At 41.9% G+C, this 18,426-nt stretch overlaps 1 protein-coding gene across 2 annotated transcripts in view; it reads left to right on the top strand.

Annotated features, from left to right (window-relative positions):
- The window catches only part of LOC138303675 (alpha-2-macroglobulin-like protein 1), a 599,538-nt gene that overhangs the window by 107,211 nt on the left and 473,901 nt on the right, over positions 1-18,426 (top strand). For both annotated transcript variants that reach the window (XM_069242992.1, XM_069242993.1), the window contains exon 4: positions 11,833-11,885. In XM_069242992.1, the coding sequence (XP_069099093.1) occupies positions 11,833-11,885 (53 nt within the window). The remainder of the gene's footprint in view (positions 1-11,832; positions 11,886-18,426) is intronic.

Here is an 18,426-nt window from a genome sequence, read left to right as displayed (position 1 = left end):
GCCTGGGATGGTGCCTGCAGTGATCTAATCAATGCACAGCGTTGGAGCTTCATTCCCCTCTCAGCCTTTAGATGTGGTGCTTCAACACCTGAGCCACCATGCTTCAGTAATTGAAATTAGCTCTTAAATTAAATTATCTTTTCCCCCATTTCAGCATCGGTTTTCCCCTATCAGCATCCACTTATGTAGGGTAGAAGTATCCGAAATAGGAAGTGTCACCAAGTTCAAATAGGGTCTTCAGAGCCCCCACCACTGCATTACCCACTTCTCTTGGGGGTCTGCCAGGACTGTCCTCCATTTGTCTCTGAATTGTGACCATGGATCACAAGGACAGTGTTTGTGGTGGTTCGACATCTACTCTGAAAATAGCAGTGCCTACAGCCACACTTTACTAACAGTTCCTTAGCATCTCAATGGCTCATTCTTATAGTGATCCAGGATGTGACATTCTGTAGTCTGTAAATCATGAATGTTCAGATAAATCGGGGGACATGGTTAACACAGTTGCGGGGGTCACCATTGCATACATGACCTTAGAAATGGAACGTATGTGTCACAACGGGTTATTCATCATTCTGAGATGGCTCACTGCTATGCTCCCTGTTGTGAGCTTCTCTTGCAGTGTGCAGTGGGCAAGGCACAGTATCCTATAAAACGCATCATATTTGTCATTGTTGAATCTTCTACTCGGCACTGCTGCTGCAGACTGTGCCGTACCAGTTATGTGAGAGAAGAGACTGCACTGATACTTCATATGTTTTCCCTGGTCTGTCACAGTATGAAGCTTACTACTGCTGCTGTAGTGTCAGGGAGGAAAGCTTCCACTGCTCTTACCATGCCACACCTGTTCTGTCAAGGAGGGAAGCTTGCGCTTCTGCCCATGTTGTATTTGATCCATGAGTAATACAGGCATGCACTGCTGATGCCCAGGTGTACATGTTGTGTGGGGGATGCTGCTGTGTACTTCTTCTTTGAAGATGGAAAGCTTGGGAAGCATGCACTGCTGATGCCCAGCTGTACCTGTTGTGTGGGGGATGCTGCTGTGTACTTCTTCTTTGAAGATGGAAAGCTTGGGAAGCATGCACTGCTGATGCCCAGCTGTACCTGTTGTGTGGGGGATGCTGCTGTGTATGTCTTCTTTGAAGATGGAAAGCTTGGGAAGCATGCACTGCTGATGCCCAGCTGTACCTGTTGTGTGGGGGATGCTGCTGTGTACGTCTTCTTTGAAGATGGAAAGCTTGGGAAGCATGCACTGCTGATGCCCAGCTGTACCTGTTGTGTGGGGGATGCTGCTGTGTATGTCTTCTTTGAAGATGGAAAGCTTGGGAAGCTTGTACTGCTAATGCCCAGCTGTGCTTGTTGTGTGGGGGATGCTGCTGTGTACGTCTTCTTTGAAGATGGAAAGCTTGGGAAGCATGCACTGCACATGCCCAGCTGTACCTGTTGTGTGGGGGATGCTGCTGTGTACGTCTTCTTTGAAGATGGAAAGCTTGGGAAGCATGCACTGCACATGCCCAGCTGTACCTGTTGTGTGGGGGATGCTGCTGTGTACGTCTTCTTTGAAGATGGAAAGCTTGGGAAGCATGCACTGCTGATGCCCAGCTGTACCTGTTGTGTGGGGGATGCTGCTGTGTACGTCTTCTTTGAAGATGGAAAGCTTGGGAAGCTTGCACTGCTAATGCCCGGCTGTGCCTGCACTGCTGAAAATGAGTGCTTTTGCTGCCCATCCTCAGCCTGGTCAACTGATGTTAGAAATGGGCTTATACTAGCCTGCTCTCTTGGGCCGCTATGCCCCTCATTACTCTGAGGACACACTGGACTAGAGTGGACAACTTTGTCCAAACTATCCCACAGGAGCCTTACACTGGCTGGCCTTACTTTTCAAAATAACTAAAAAATAACAACTCTACCACTGTCCATTACCACTGTTCAGTGATGCCAGCCTAGCCTATACTTCTTAGTTGGATACATGTCCTTGTTTGTTGGGAAATGTCAGACTTACACACTCTAAAATTATTGAGTAGGCTACGCACCTATATACAGAACATTACTTACTTCATAAGGCACATAAATGTCACTGTTGGAATCATTGTTTATGTGATGTGCACACAGACAACAATTAAATTAACCACAACATTAGAACAGAAGGTGGTATAAGGTTTGTAATACCTAATTGTACATGTTATGAGATGTGCAAGCAATAAGAGAATTCTCGCTGCACACTGGGACAGTGGTGGAGTTCCACTTTTCATGTGAACATAGGCCCAGATTTAAGAAGGCCTAGCACCATGCTAACAACACATTAGCAACATTTATTTTACGCTAATGTGGCGTTAGATGGCCAAAAATGCTGTGCCATATTTCCAAAGTAGCCAATGCTTTCGTTGCACCACTTTGTAACCACTTGTGCCACATTATGCCTGCGCCAGGCATAATGTATGCAAGGGGAGCATTCCCCTGTTAAGAGGTCTGAAAAAATGGCGCAAAGAACTCTAAAAGATTTTTTTTTAAAACCTACACTGAGTAGGCGTTAAAAAGAGGCTCCATTGTTTTTAATGGGCCTCTGGGTGCTCTGCGGAATTAGCGTCAACATTTTTTACGCTAATTCTGCAAAGCACCAAACTAGAGTAAAAAATGATGACGCTACTTCGCTAACTACCGCCAAGGTGCGCTTTATATTAAATGCAGTGCACACATGGCATTAGAGGGGCTCTAAGGAGCACAAGAAGAGTGCTGCTGTACTAGGTGCCATGCCACTTTTCATAAATCTTCCCCGTAGTTTATTACAACTACAACCTTTTCAGTAATACCTTGCTGTCTACTAATCCCAAAATGTAGATTACTGTTGTGTTCACAGCTACCTTGATAAGTTTGTTTAGTCAAATGCTATTTTTGTAATTGTTATTGTGTTCCTTACTCAAATAATAGTTTTACATCATTTACATTACTTGGATGCAATGATAGATTCATTAGCATTACACATGCAATATTAACATGAGGAGTCTGTTTTTATCAGTATTTATATTTTTTATACAGTACGAAGTGTTCATATTTCTTATTAATATGCAGTTTGAAGCTCCACAGACATTTCTTTAATGTAAATGTGATCTGCCTAGTGCATGGAAAACATGCAAGGGAGAATTTCTCACTATTTAGTTGTGATTGAAGCATACAAAATGCCAATTGAGAGGTAAAAACATATTTTACTGCATTTTTCAGATTTTGAGGGGCAGGGAATATTCAGAAAATTGCCTAGAAAAGTTCCTGAACAGGGCAAAGTAGATCTGAATCATTTTGATGAAGTCATGGAATGATAGGAAAACAGATTCAAACCCCACACCTGAGACTCTTTAGCATTATCTTTTTGACATGCATGTGCAAAAACCTAATCAAATATATGGCAAGTTTTTCACTGCTCTGAGAGGTCCAGCTAATGTGTGTAATTTTGGTTTATCACTAGATGAGATGTTAAGAGATCATTTGATATTAAGCACTAATTCTAAGAAAATACAACAAACACTGTGGATATTAGGTGAGCCCCACATTGGATGAAGTTATCAGGTCTTCTAAGGCCATTGAATAACTTGTTCCTTGGGTGAAAGAAGTAAATTATGGCAGACCCTAGAAAAGAACTAGCAAATGATATGCTGTAGGTTACTCACGCTTTCATACAGAGAAAGATAGGAGGTATGAGGATAAAATGCCTTGTTACAATTGTGGCAGTCCTTTTCACTTGGACTTGTTCAATGGTATCGAGTAATAAGTAAGGAGTGTAATCGTTGTCGCAGGGAAGGACATTTTGACAAGGTGTGTTGAGACAGTAAAAGGAAATCTCAAAGGCAGAGTTGCATAGGTGAATGTGAGTTCAGGAACAGATGCTGAATGCTCAAAGTTGAAGGACATAGGCCCATATTTATACTCTGTTTGTGCCGGATTTGGCAGTCAGTGCAAACTTAACTCCATATTTATACTTTGGCGCTAGACCCGTCCAGCGCCAAAGTTATGGAGTTTGAGTCATTTTCTGTACGTGAAAACCTACCTTGCGCTAATGACATGCAAGGTAGGCGTTCCCGTGCAAAAAATGACTCTTTAATGTGCACCTTATTTATCCTCTGGCGTCAAAATGGCGTACAGGAGGAGGCGGGCCTTAAAACAAGGTGCCCAGCAGGATTTGTGCAGTTTTTTAACACCTGGGTCAGGGCAGGCGTTAGGGGACCTGTGGGCTCATTTCCATGGTGGGAGACCATGGAAGCAGTCCACAGGTGCCCTTCCTTGCATCCAGGGACACGCCCGCCACCCTAGCCCACCCCTGGAGGACACCCATGGATGGGGAGACCCATCCATGGTGAGTGCAGGTAAGTATAATTTTTTTTTTAAGTTGCATTGGGGAGCCTAACTTGCCCCCCCCCCTACATGCCACTGTGCCCAGTGGCCATGCCCAGGGGACAGAGGTCCACTGGGCATGACCATTGGGCAGGGGGGCATGACTCCTGTCTTTGCTAAGACAGGAGTCATTTCCATGGGGGTTGTGCATAAAAAAATGGCGCAAGTCAGGTTAGAGCCAATATTTTGGACTCTAACCTGACTTGCACCATTCTTTAGCACACAACCCCCAGTCTTCCCTTCACCTCCGCTGCCCGGTTACCCCAATTTATTTTGACGCTAACCAGGCCGCAGAGCCAGCTAACGTAATTCCTTAAATAAGGCACCCGGCTGGCGGGTTGGAGTGGCATTAGCCGGCGGTAAACTTTTTGATGCAAATCTGCCCTGGCGCTGATTTGCGTCAAAAAGTATAAATATGGGCCATAGTTTTGGTGGTTAGAAGTGTAAATAGTGTTGCTGAAGAGAATGTGTATATTTGCACTTTGAACAAAGATATTTTAGTAATGGCAAACTAAGGATCCATATATACCATAAGATCCAAAGAGTATTTCAATAAAGGTTTGGGGGATTTTGTTAGCAAATTGCAGGACCTGGATATCTGACCAGTTTCATTTTTGCTGACAATATGACTTTTAAAGAGAGATCAACATGGAGAAAAGTATATGTAACAAGACAGGGTGTTTGTATCCTGGGTTAGAGGGATCAGCACAGACTTGGTACAATGTTGAACCTTTGCTCTTCTGAGCAGATCCCTAAGGGCTAAATGGATGAATTAATTGTAAACATTTTCCTTAAGTATTTTTAAGGACATAGGCAAACTGTTGGGCTTTCAGTACAAGATTGTACTCAAAAGATACAATGCTGTTCCTGTGAGGCAGAAGCCTAGATGTGTTTCATTTTAGAGGACATGGTGAACAAAGATAATATTTAAGAATTTGAGTCAGGTGAATGGGTGTTGCCCATTGTTTTGACCAATAACTCAGATGACATTCTTCGTTTATGTGTAGATCATAGGCAATAGAAAGCCAACTTGATAGTGGACACCCAACATAAATAAAATGATGACTATGGTTATAGGGCATCTTTAGTTTCTACATTACACTTATATTCCATGTATCTTCAGGTCGAGCTGGCGTCACAGTCTAAACACCTTCCACTCTGTGTTACTGCTTTTGGTTTATATTGTTTTAAAAAGATGCCGTTTAGATAGCGTCTGCCTCATCAGTTTTCCAGAGGACGATGTATCATATTTTAGAGACATAAATGCACATATAAAGATATTCCAGGATGACATGTTAGCTTTTATGCAAAATGAAGATGATCTTTTGGAAGTAAAGAAGGAAATGTGTGCATACATGTATAAGAATTGATTAGTCCCCCCTAGAATCTAAAGGAGTCTCTAACATACGTGATATACAGGGTACGACACCCCTAGGGATTATTTCATGGAATGTTGCAGGTCTAAAATCAAAAATTGGAAACCCGGATTGGATAAATTTAGTGATGGGAAATCTTATTATTTGCTGCCAGGAGACCTGGCTCACAGAATCACCACATATTAATGGCTATACCACATACTGGCCCGTATTTATACTTTTTTTGCGCCGCATTTGCGTCGTTTTTTGACACAAAAACGGCGCAAACTTGCAAAATACCATTGTATTTTGTAGGTTTGCGCCGTTTTGCGTCAAAAAGCGGCGCAAATGCGGCGCTAAAAAAAGTATAAATACGGCCCACTATGTTCCTGCAACCAAGGCCCAGGCAGGCAGAGCTAAGGGTGGTCTGGCTATCTTTTTATCTGTGGAGGCTGGAGGGACGGAAGCACGTGTTGTAGGTAAATTGCATAAAATACATAAGGTAACAGTATCTAGTAAAAAGAACATAAGAATAGTCTGGGTTGGTGATTTTAATGCCCATCTCTGTGAGCCAGAACTCCTCGACTGCTGTGGACTCTTGGACGAGAATGACATTCCCATTCAACACTTCAAACACTCCCCGTATGGGAACGCCCTCAACTCTCTGATAACAGTAAACTCCCTTTCCTTTCCCACACCTGCTACCAGAGGAATACCAACATTTGTAAGGGGGGGACACTAACACCACTATTGATTATATTATTTATTCTAGAGAATTGTCCCCTATTACAGGTCAATTCAGGGTTACCCCGACCTGTTTTAGTGATCATAACCCCTTATGCATTATGATTAACTTAGATCTGACAAATGATCCAAGCAGAGGGAAGCAACACCCTCCCATGAAGCTCTCATCCCAAAAAGGGCTCACAATCAAATGGGGAAAGATAAACAACAAAAAAATTTTTTGTGATGTTTTCTTGAACAAATGGCCAGATGTTATGACATCCCTGGACGACAATAAGGCCCCTCACGAAATTATCCGGGCATTCTCCTCCCTAACAAATTACATGGCAGAGAAACTACAACCTCAACGAGCCAATAAAGCCCGTTGCCCAAGATGGTTTAACCACGCATGTACCTCATCTTTGAGCAAGCTAAAAAAAACAATCAATGCATCTCCCAAAGATCTACTAGCAATTAAGATTGCCCGGAAAAACTATAAAGAAGTTCTTGCCAAAAGGAAAGTTGATCTAAGTGAATCTGCGTTGGAGGAACTGATGACTGCAAGCAAACTCAAAGATACAACTGCATTCTGGCGTGTGGTTAACTCCTCATTATTCAGCGATAACTATGAGACGCCCATGGACACTGTCATTCCAGCCAAGACCTGGGTGGACTATTTTAAAAAAACCTTCACCACAGAGACAAACACCCAATCAGAAATACTAAACTGTTTAAAACCTGCAGGAAACGATCAGCTAAGTTTGGCTTTTAGTAACACTATAAGTGTAGACGATGTTAAACAGGCAATCCAAGATAGTCCATCTGAGAAAGCCCCGGGTCCAGACAGAATTCCTGCTGACCTATATAAAGCACTTCCAGACTTCTGGGGCCCATTGCTAACCAACGTCATGAGGTCAGCTGTGGTAGGCCCTTTAGTAGACTCTTGGAAAGAAGCGATCATCGTCCCGATTTTTAAGAAGGGAGATAGGGCAGACCCTCTGTGTTACCGCCCAATCTCTTTGCTGGATAGTTCAGTAAAAAGTTTGGGCCGGGTAATTCTAAATAAGCTAGAAGAATGGGCGACTGATACTCACTCCCTCTCAGAGGTAAAATTTGGATTTCGCCCAGGGGTGGGCACAGTCGAACAAACCCTTAATTTGACACTCATAGTCCAGAAATATACTAAAGCCAAAAGGGGCTGTATACACTTAGCATTTATGGACCTCTCCTGCGCCTTTGATACAGTCAGCAGGGAGAAATTGTGGAAGGAAATGCTGGATATGGGCGTGGATGAACACATAGTTATATTACTCAGCAAACTTCATGCCTGCACAGAGGCTCGGGTCCGTTACTCTCGGGAGGGAGGTCTGACAGAGAAATTCCCCTCACAAAAAGGGGTCAGACAGAGTTGTGTTCTTGCCCCTTTTCTCTTTCTCTTATATATAAATGGGCTGGAGAAATCTCTTTGCAATCTAGGAAAAGACTCTGCAGTTATTAACAACTCCCCAATCCCTGTACTCTTATATGCAGATGATGCAGTTTTAATTTCAAGGACAGCGAATGGCCTCCAGATTTTACTGAATGCTTTTAATACCTTTATGAGGAACCTTGGCCTTAAAGTTAATAGAACCAAGTCATTTGTCATGAAGTGTGGTCCTAAGTTAGCAAAAACGAACTTTTTTACTTTAAATGGGCATGAGATACTTAAGGTCCCACATTTTACGTGTCTGGGGGTCCCTATTGATGTAGATTTTAACTGGAAGTTTTTAGTTAATACACGCTCAATACAATTCCAAAAAACCATTGAAGCTGTTTTTAGATTTGCAAGAAGACTACGACATAAACCTGTTAAGGAAATGATGACTGTCTACACTTCTAAATGCCTTTCCGTCGCGACATTTGGAGCTGGGGTCTGGGGGCATGCAGACTGCACAGGGCTCCAGATTATAGAAAACACATTTTTAAGAAGGCTACTATCAGTCCCCCAATCTACACCAATAAAGTTCTGTCATAAAGAAGTAGGTCTAAGATACATATCCAGCTATATAAAACTTCAACCTCTCATATTGTGGATAAAAATCTGGACTAAGCCTGAAACGCTTCTATGTAGAAAAGTGATACAGGACTCCCTTCTTCTGTCACGATTTCTAGATATACCCTGGCTTAGATATGTTTACCTCTCTCTCCTATCATTAGGGCTAGGAGATTTTTTCCTTAAACCAGATACCTTAACAAGACAGGACATTAAGAAGGTCAAAGACATATTCTGGCAGAAAAATCAGGATATGGACCCAGCCTCTTGCTTAATGAGCCAACGGACAAGATTAGAGACACAACAACTTCAACCGAAGCTGTACTTGACCATCATTAATCATGAGCGACAAAGGTTTTTACTCACAAGACTACGCCTAAATACCCTACATTATCTGGTAGCATTCCCAGCCGCTGGAACCTGGTTTAAGATCCTCCCTCCCTGTTGCTGCGATGGAAAGACAACTCAAAGTACATTACATTTTATGCTTTTTTGCACTTTATACACTACTCCAAGAAGAAGGTTTCTACGTCCGCTATTTCAATCTAACAGTATTAGAACTAGCCAACTTGCTTACTCCCACTTACATGATTTGGGAACTATGGACATAATCCAGGCTGTGCTTAATTTTATACATGCTGCTTTTGGTGCTCGGAAAATGTATTAACAGTGTTTTTTAGAAAAATTTTATGACTGGAAATTCTGTATGTTATTTATTTATTTTATGTCTTTTATGGTCTTTTTGCACCGAATAAAGTAAATAAAAAAAAAAAAAAAAGATTTGTGTTAATTTAGGCAAATGTGCTTTGTTTAAAAAAAAAGAGTGTATTTGGGCACTCTATATCGGAAGAAGGGATTGTCCCTACACACAAATTGGTTGATGCCATAAGAAGTGTTCCTGCAACCGATACTAAATAGAAACTGTTATCTTTCAATGGACTATGTGAGTATTATGGCAAATTTGTGGCAAAGGTTGCCAAAATAATGTAACCGCTGAGAGAACTCCTAAAGAAAGACAAGAATCTGTGTCAGTGAATGGTAAAAAGCAGCTTTTGTATGCCTCAAAAATGTCACTGACAATGCACTCAATCTAAAACCATTTCACCAAGGTAAGGCTTTTGTTATCACAGTGGATGCCTGCTCTTGTGGTTTGGCGGCAGTGCTTTCACAATTTTATGAAAGACAAGAATGGAATAAAGCTTTTGCTTCTCAGACACTGAATGCAATGAACGTAGCTATGCAGTCATCGAGAGGGAGCTTTTGTTATGTGTATGAGCCATAAATCATTTTCTGCACTATGGATGTGATTTAAAGTTTAGGAGAGAGGGCATTCCATCACAACTGCAACAGTGTGCTCTAGCCACCGAACCCCTGGCCCCTCCGCCTGGTTCAGAGGAAGGTAGACCTTCAGTATTTCAAAGACAGACCCTACTCCATTACTGAACTAGTGCAGAGATGATACTGATAGGCCAGTCAGAGTTTTGGGGATTCCACCGTCTGCCCCTGTTAGACTGGGCAGACATATGGGCAGTCTTAACTGTCTGTCACTGCCAGGTAAACCCTAGTGGTAAGAAACAATGAAAATGTTTAAATGACCCCCATTCCATAGGAGACAATTCCGATGGTGTGGAGATCATTATTTTTTGGTTTGTCAAAAACAAACTCCTGCTTTGGGAGTGTGTTTCTGTAAAACCCAAATCATGTTAAAAGCTTGACTGTCTGTCAATTTGAAGGTACCATATGTCAAACCTTTAACACATTGGCATGAACCGCCAAGACAGGGGTTCCTGCCAATCATTAGAAATGTATCCAAGGCCAGAGGAAGGGTATTCCTCCAAGGCAACAAAGTAGAAACTGCGATCCAAACTCTAAATCAGGCCCCCTATTTGGGGCAGAATGTTTGTTGTCCATACTGATTACAAACCTTTGTTTGGTATCTTGTCTCCACTTCCAGAATTGCTTGATTGAGTTTTATCTATGACACTTGTTGAATGGCCATCTTTTCCATACCAGAAGGTGGCTCTGAATATTTTACGCTTGTTCCTGACCTTTTCATCTTAAATCAAATCTGCTTTAACATTAATCGACTATCATTCCTAATGACTGAAAGTTAAATATGTAGACCATGTGAACACATTATCTGTCATATAATTATGTTATATGCATACAGAAAGGAAGGTTTCCCCGAGTCTTTAGTCGCTGACAAGGAGGTGCAATTCTGTTCTGAAGAATGTTCTTTGAAGGAGTATAACATCAGCCATATAATCTCAGCATTGCATTATCCACAATGCCATAGTGAAGTAAAGCATTTTAACAGGTATCTTGAAGCAAGTGTGAAATTCTACCTGTGTTGTGACCTTGCTGTAGCTTGAACCACCAGAAGCTTGTTATGGGCTTATTATATTACACCATATATAGTCACTGCCACATCTACTTTTCTTTTGCTTAAAGGAAGGTCTGCAGCTTCTCAGGATTATCTTCAGTGGACAAACCAAGCTAATGACTTGAGAAAGTTGAGTAATCACGTCTATCTGCACCAACTAAGGACCAAAGAGCTCTGTGATATCAAATCAAATTCAGAAATCATGAAAGTAGGAGATTAGGCTAAAAAACGCAAACGAGACATGGTTCCAAAAGGCATTACTAATTTTGTCCATCCGGAAAGGTTGTGAAAGTCAACAGGGGTAGTGTAATAACTTCAGATGGAAGCTGCTCGAACATGCGGTGAGTAGGAAAATGTTGTGGCAATGAAAAGTCCAACATTGAAAAAAGACAGCATATGAGAATGGATGTGAGAATGATCACAATAAGTTCTTGATAAGGCTGGGCAGTGTGGACAATTGAAAAGGGTCTGATTCAGCCAATTAAATGTTACTGATTCATTGTTCCAGGATGATTCATCCACAAGCCTCAGGAACTTCCAAAGCATGACCAATGGTGATTCTATAACATCCAGGGTCAAGAGCCATGCTTGACTTTGGAAACCAAATTCCACATTTGTATGGGTGTTTTTTCATGAAGGAAAGATTTATTATATGTTGAATTGCATTAGTCTATATTAATTTGTCTGTCATTAAGCATAGCTGTTCTGTATTGTACTGTATTGTATTGAATTCCAAATATGAGTTTTTCTGCCCCAGAGGGGATGCTTATGACATGAGATGTTTGCATGGACTCTCTGTTATGTTAAACCACTAATGTAGGTATTACTAGCACAGTATCATTGGTTATTCTAGAACCTTACACTGCAAGGGTGAGAAATAGTGGGAGGGATTTTTAGACTAGATATGAAATGCAATAGGATTTGACTGATTTCTTTACCTGCTTTGTGTTTTGCAGTGAAGTTCCGAATAGTGACTTTGAAAGAAAATTTTGTCCCCTCAAATGAGAAGGTAAGTGCTGCAGACTGGCCAAGCAGCAAATTGCAATTACTGGCATTTAAACAGGTGCCACTCCCAAGTGTCGGCAAGCCTGTGACCCCTGTAAACTCATTAAACGTCACCGCTTGGGGTATCTAGCTGAGTTCATACCGGCCAGATAACTGAATCCTTAGCATTTTGTGAAACTAATCATTGCATTCTGGAAATATTCCCTTGATTCAGTTTATTTGATCCACGTGGCTTAAAACACATGAAAACAATGATTTTGTAAGTGAAAGCCCAGGTCAGAAATTCTGTGTATCAAGTGGCTCTATTTATCACAAACTTGTGAATTGCTTGATACTCGTCATGTAGTGTCTATGCTATTAAATTTATATAAAAATCGAACAAAGACCTTTCGCATATAAAACTGCGAATGTTGAAAACTCAAGAAAACTCACTATCAGTTGGTTTAGATTACTGCATCTACAAACCAAAGGTGGGGATGAGAAGGAGAACCAAATATTTTGTGTCAGGATGCAACCTCCCACCAATTCAACACACCAAAGTACAGAGCTGGATAGGACACTGGAGCCCCTCATCTAAAGGAGGATATCCAGTGAGAAGACGAGACAACCCAACTGGTTACTGTCCTAACTTCCTGCATTGCAGTGCCCTGTAGGAATAAATGGTACTTAACGCGACAAGATAGTTCTCATCATACAGACCTCTAACCACGTCCTCATAGCTAAGCAGGAGACTTAAAATTCCCGTCTGTTGCAACATCTCCACTTACCAAAAATCAAAAGGTGGAGCATGTGGGAGCATTTGGGGTCTTCTCTTACCTAATGGCCCAAGGGTATGTGCCTGATATCCTGCCCAGCTGTCAATGCAGTGTCGGCAACCTTTTGAGAGAGCACCGCCCATGCCTCAGTGCCAGCAAGTGCCAGGCACACCCGAATCTGCAGTGCGTCACACGCCACAGAGTGTGTGAGAGTGAATGAGCGAGAGTGAGTGACAGTGAGTGTCACTGTGAGTGAGAATGAGTGAGTCACAGTGAGTGAGGATAAAGGAGAGTAAGTGAGAATGAGGGAACTAAAGTAAGAGTAAGAATGAGGGAGATTAAGTGTGTGTGAGAATGAGCAAGAGGAAGAGTGAATGCAAGAGATTGAGAATGAATGAGGCACGAGTGAGAATGTAATGTGGAAGCCATCTGAAAGCACAGAAAAAAAATATTTTCATACAGCCTAAATGGCCACTGCTTCGTGCCTTAGCTGGTTGAGTCACGCCATGTTACGTCATAAAACGTAGCGGACATCCTTAGATTATGGAAAACATTATATTATAGATTTTAAAGATGTCCTCTCTGTTGCATGACGTCACATTGTGTAATACAACGTGACAGCCATTTTTGAAGTGTACAAATACACTATCAATATGGCAGTTTGACTTTCTTGGCTTTGCTAGCGGTAGGACATTATAAAGGCATCCGGCATTGACAAAGTCAATAGTGCCGATCAAAAACTATTGGCAAAGCAATCCCAATTGGATTTGCCAATGCTCTTTGTATTTAATCATGTTCTAGTGTACACAATGTTTGGGTTGTGATGAAGAGGATGTCAGCTTTTCTTCATATTTAACATGATTTTATTTTTTGAAGCAATGCAGTATTACCATGTCAGACAGTAGCACCAAATTCTGCCCCGGGCAGCTGTGCCTGCTAGCACGGGCAAAAAGCAAAATGTTTCTTTAAATCTCGAAAAAGCATGCATAGCACCAGGGCTGTACCTAGTATCTATTGTGAGGGGTGGTCTGATTCAGGAGTACATTTATTGGTAGATGAGTGAAATACTTAAAGACTTAGGGCCTGATTTAGATATTGGCTGAGGGGAATACTCCATCACAAATGTGATGGATATCCCATCTGCCGTATTACGATCCCATTATATCCTATGGGGATCATATTATGGCGGACGGGATATCTGTCACGTTTGTGATGGAGTTTTCAATCCGCAGAGATATAAATCAGGCCCTGAGGCAGATAGACATCAGGCAAAGGCACTCACATCTGAACACACACACACACACACTCACACACACACACAATTTCTCTCTCTCACATAGACACACCACACACACATACAAACACATCAGCTTTGACAGCAATTGCTTTTTTATTCATAAACCCGACACCTCCATCAACTGCTCATCTCAGCCTTCTAGCACTGGCGCTTGACAGATATTAGAGAAGGGCCACGTGTGGCAGCAATCTAGGTCATCAAAATGCACTACGCAAAACGCTTCTCCATATGCAGACATGTACACCTATGTATACCCTATCTTGGCACATTACTCAGTAGTGTTTCTATCCATCAATGATCGGTGCACCATCCTTTATTGCACGTAAAGCTACATAAAGGGAGTACCTCCCATGCTACAAAGAAGAGAGATGTACAGTAGAGACTATGACCTTCATCAAAATGAAAGACTTGACCTTGTCCCTCCAATGATGATGGCCATTCCTGCACAAAGAAGGGACAGAAAGGGGCAGGACAGGAAGGGGCTTATTTGAGGTGGCAGGTGACAGGCTTCAAGATATAGTAGAATAAACACTGAAAGAAGTGGGACTTGAGAAAGATATTTTGGAAAAGTAAAGTGAGTCGGCACAGATACCTCAGTGTCATGTCAGATATACCACTGAGAGGGAGCCATTGCTGCAAGCACAGAGTTAGATCTAAACAGGTGAAAGATTTGAGCCTTGAGTTTGTCGATGCTGTAATTAAGAAATTAAGAGAGACACTAGGTGAGAACTGGACTATCTCAGTCTGCCATAGACTTAATCCAAGGCTATGAAACCTACACTTCACAAAATTCTAAAGTTGTCAACCTCGTGGGATTATTCAAAAATAGTTTCATTACAGAAAGCAAATAATAGTTAGTTAATTAATATTTTAAAAAATTATATCTACAACTAGACTGACCTAGTTCGTTTCTAAAGAAAAGACACAAAATCTGGCCCGCCTCCAACATAGCATGTCTTTTATCATGTTTTAGGGAGGCAAGGTACCACATTTCAGAACATGACATTATGTAGAAGGGTTGGGTTAAAAGTGTTTCATTCGAGACACCCAGTTAAGAGATTAATTGGTGCAGCACTTCTAGTAACACCTACATTCTAAGGCATCTTACTGGTTAAATCTGTACATATTGAATTAATGAGATCAATCAATCAATCAAATAGTACTGGCATAGCGTGGCACTGTGTTTAACTACAGCCAAGCTCAGCTAAGCAATCTTGAAACTTGCAACAGAAAGAACACCCTTCCCTCCGCAGGAGCAACACATATCACATAATTGTATTAGGACAGAACACAGCGGTAGTTGTATTTTGTTGATTTTCGGAAATAGAGCAAGACACATGCATGTGGAATGGTGGTACACCTAAAATAAACCTGGCCGTTTCTGCAGCATTTCATGAATGAGTGCCTTTGTGGCTCGGTGTGGGCTAATTATGCTAACTGAAGCACGCCTAAATGAATCATTGTTTTCTAGGATATTAAAACTTGTCTACAAGTTCATTAGCTACAGCTAGACTTTAAGGTAATAACACAGAGGAGGCCTCAAATGTCAAAGACACATATACCAGCTGCATATGCCAACATTATAAGTCGAGACCTCACTCTGAGCTCTGTGTGAACACTTATCTGGGGACACATGAACGTTTCATCCCAAACTGTGATTTTGAGTTTTGCAGGAGTTGCAGTACCTGCTGTTCATTCTCTCAGTATTTTGGCCAAGTAAAGCCTGATGGGATTCTGTGGGGGAAAAAAACTTATAATTCCGAGTTTTGCATCTCAGAATGGGAGGAAACCCCCATGTCACACCTGATTCAGAGGTAAGGAACGTGGAATGATTCAGCAGTAACTGATCTGGCAAATACTGCATCCCAAGGTATTGGTAATTACTGATTGCAGTATTAAAGTACCGAAAGACCACAAGACATTTAATAAGCCCCTAAATAAATAACTTTCAAAAACACACTCGTGTGTCTGAGTGAAAACGAGAAGCAAATGAAAACGTGCAGCAGAAGGAACAGGGAACAGAAGGTGTATGTGGTGGAGGGAGGCGGGGGAGGCTCTACCCACATCGGGGTGGGTTTCTGTTCTGGGAAGCATATGCTGTAAAGTTAAAAGTGGTTAAAAAAATCACACTTCCAATAAAACATGGCGTCTGTATGCTTACATTTAAAATTAGATTAACCATTACATGAAAATATGATCATTACTAGCTCAAAGAAAAAAGTACTACCTAGTTTGAATTACAGAATTTGAAGACCTACATTAAACACAAAAGGACGATTTAAAAACAACTGGAAATAAAAAAAGCATTGATAAAATAAAGTATTAGCCCACCAGCCCCTGCACTGATGTGCACATCTTTTAGGTCCATGTGCTAAGGTGATGTGGTAAATACTCTGACTCCGAGTGAGAGAGAATCCGCGGCGGAAGCAGGTTGCCCATTGCCCCATGATGTACGCAGGGGTGGGCGGAAGTAAAATTTGAATGACAGTTGAGCAGACCAGTGACTAAACAGTGCTAACTTGAAGGCCCTAAATCTATTTATATATGCATGTACTTTTTAACTTAGGATTGTTATTGATTACCTAAGGCTGGGATTACATCTAAAGCTGTATGTAGGCCAGGCTTAGAAAGGGTAGTAATTGGTTACAATTGGGCAAATTTCCATGTCCAAGTAAGTGTTCCATTGTCCATGGTAAAAAGTTCAGGAGTTGGGAATCTAGACGTGCAGTGGCTTTGTGCATGCACAGATGGGCACAGTGGGAGCTCACGATGAGAGTGCCAGATGGTAAATCATGGCATCCTTGTGCATGCCAGTGCAGCATGTGCAAGGCCTTGATGTCCTGCAAACAACGGGCATGGCCAAGGGCCCTGCCATTCCACCTTGAAAAGGAAAGAAAGGCAAATCAAAAACAAGTAACTGGAACTACAATCATGATAAAACAAAACAGATAGAAGAGAAGTAACTTCTGTCATGTCAAAGGGATGGCATGAATAAAGAAATGCAATGCTGTGAGCATGAAAGGAGACTGTAGCACAAGAAAAGAGGACTTAGGGCCTCATTACCAGTTTGGCGGTCCAAGGACCGCCATACCCATGGTGGCGGTCGGACAGCTGCACTCCTGTCGGTCTGACTGCCAGATTACGACCCTGGTGGTTGGACCTCTAGGAGACCGCTGCCACCACCGGGATCATGGATCCCGACGGTTTGGTGGTGGTCGGAGTTGTGGTCAGCCCCGGCGGTGCCCATGGTTGCACCACTGTGCTGATCATGACTCAATTTTCTGCCAGCCTTTCCAGGGCGGTGTCACTGACAAGAAAAAGGCTTATGGAAGCCAGTGCTGGGGCCAGTGACAGTGCAGGGGCCCCCTGCCAGCATCCTCGGAATGCGCACTGTCTGCTATGCATTCCGTGTGCATTCCGAGGATGCTGGTGCGCGACGAGTGTTGATCAACAGTGATCCTTTAGTAACTATTTTACACCTGCGATAGGTGTGGGATGAATATATGTTGATATCACCTGTCTGGTCAGTGCACTGATAGAAAAAGTATGCATATCCATTAAGTACAAATTACAGGAGCCTCTCATGGCCGCTTCAAACACCACTGACAACAACACAACAACATTTAGCTAATTATTATTTTCTACCGGTTTGTAGTGCCCTCTTGAATATTCACTGATCCAGGTCTTCAATGCAAATATGAAGATGGATGGGGCGACTCCTATGTTGGAATTATAGACCCTAACAGTCTTCTCTTCAGTGAACTGTTAGCTTTTAGCAAAAGGCAGCATCTGTCCTCTACAACAGAACCTATGGTCCACATCTGTTATTTTTCTTTTTCTGTGTATCTATGACATAAAAAAAATCACAAAATGTAGCTGGGAAAGAAGAGAAGTAATGCAATTACAATAAAATGATTGGTTTGACTATTGTTTCAATTTTTTTGCAAAAGTGCCACCATGTGGAGAAAAAGGAAAACTGGGGAACTTCAAAAACATTGAGTGGCAAACACAGAGGGCCTATCCACTCACTGCATTTTATAGTTTGCAAAGTAGTAGTACCGCAGTTCTGTCATGTAATACAAAATGTAGTTCTGAAGCCTGCAGACGGAAATGGAGAACATCTACTTCTGAATGGGAGAGGTTTAGGGAACTGTAAGAAGGGGTGTGGGGAGGAACGTGCTACAAACCCACCGAAGAGTAAGAACGCTGCTAAATCCCTGATGGTCACAAAACAGGTGTAAACGTACTCCAGCACCACAAATGGCCACTCACAGGCACTGCAATACTCACTCCTCCCCTAGAAAATAATGGAGTCACTGAGTAAAAAAAAAAAACACAATCCATAGGAAATAATGTTAAAATACTTGTAAAATTAATAATTGTTTATTTTATGAAAAATGTAAAGCTAATTCACAATGCTAAAAGACATTACTTTTAATTAAATCTTCTAAATATTACTTCAAGATAAAATATCACTGAGGGTGGGATTTCTG

The sequence above is a fragment of the Pleurodeles waltl genome, chromosome 7 (assembly GCF_031143425.1).
Source record: "Pleurodeles waltl isolate 20211129_DDA chromosome 7, aPleWal1.hap1.20221129, whole genome shotgun sequence".
NCBI classification, from domain to species: domain Eukaryota; kingdom Metazoa; phylum Chordata; class Amphibia; order Caudata; family Salamandridae; genus Pleurodeles; species Pleurodeles waltl.
Note: the sequence above shows the minus strand (reverse complement) of the source record. Positions and strands in the feature narration are given on the sequence as shown.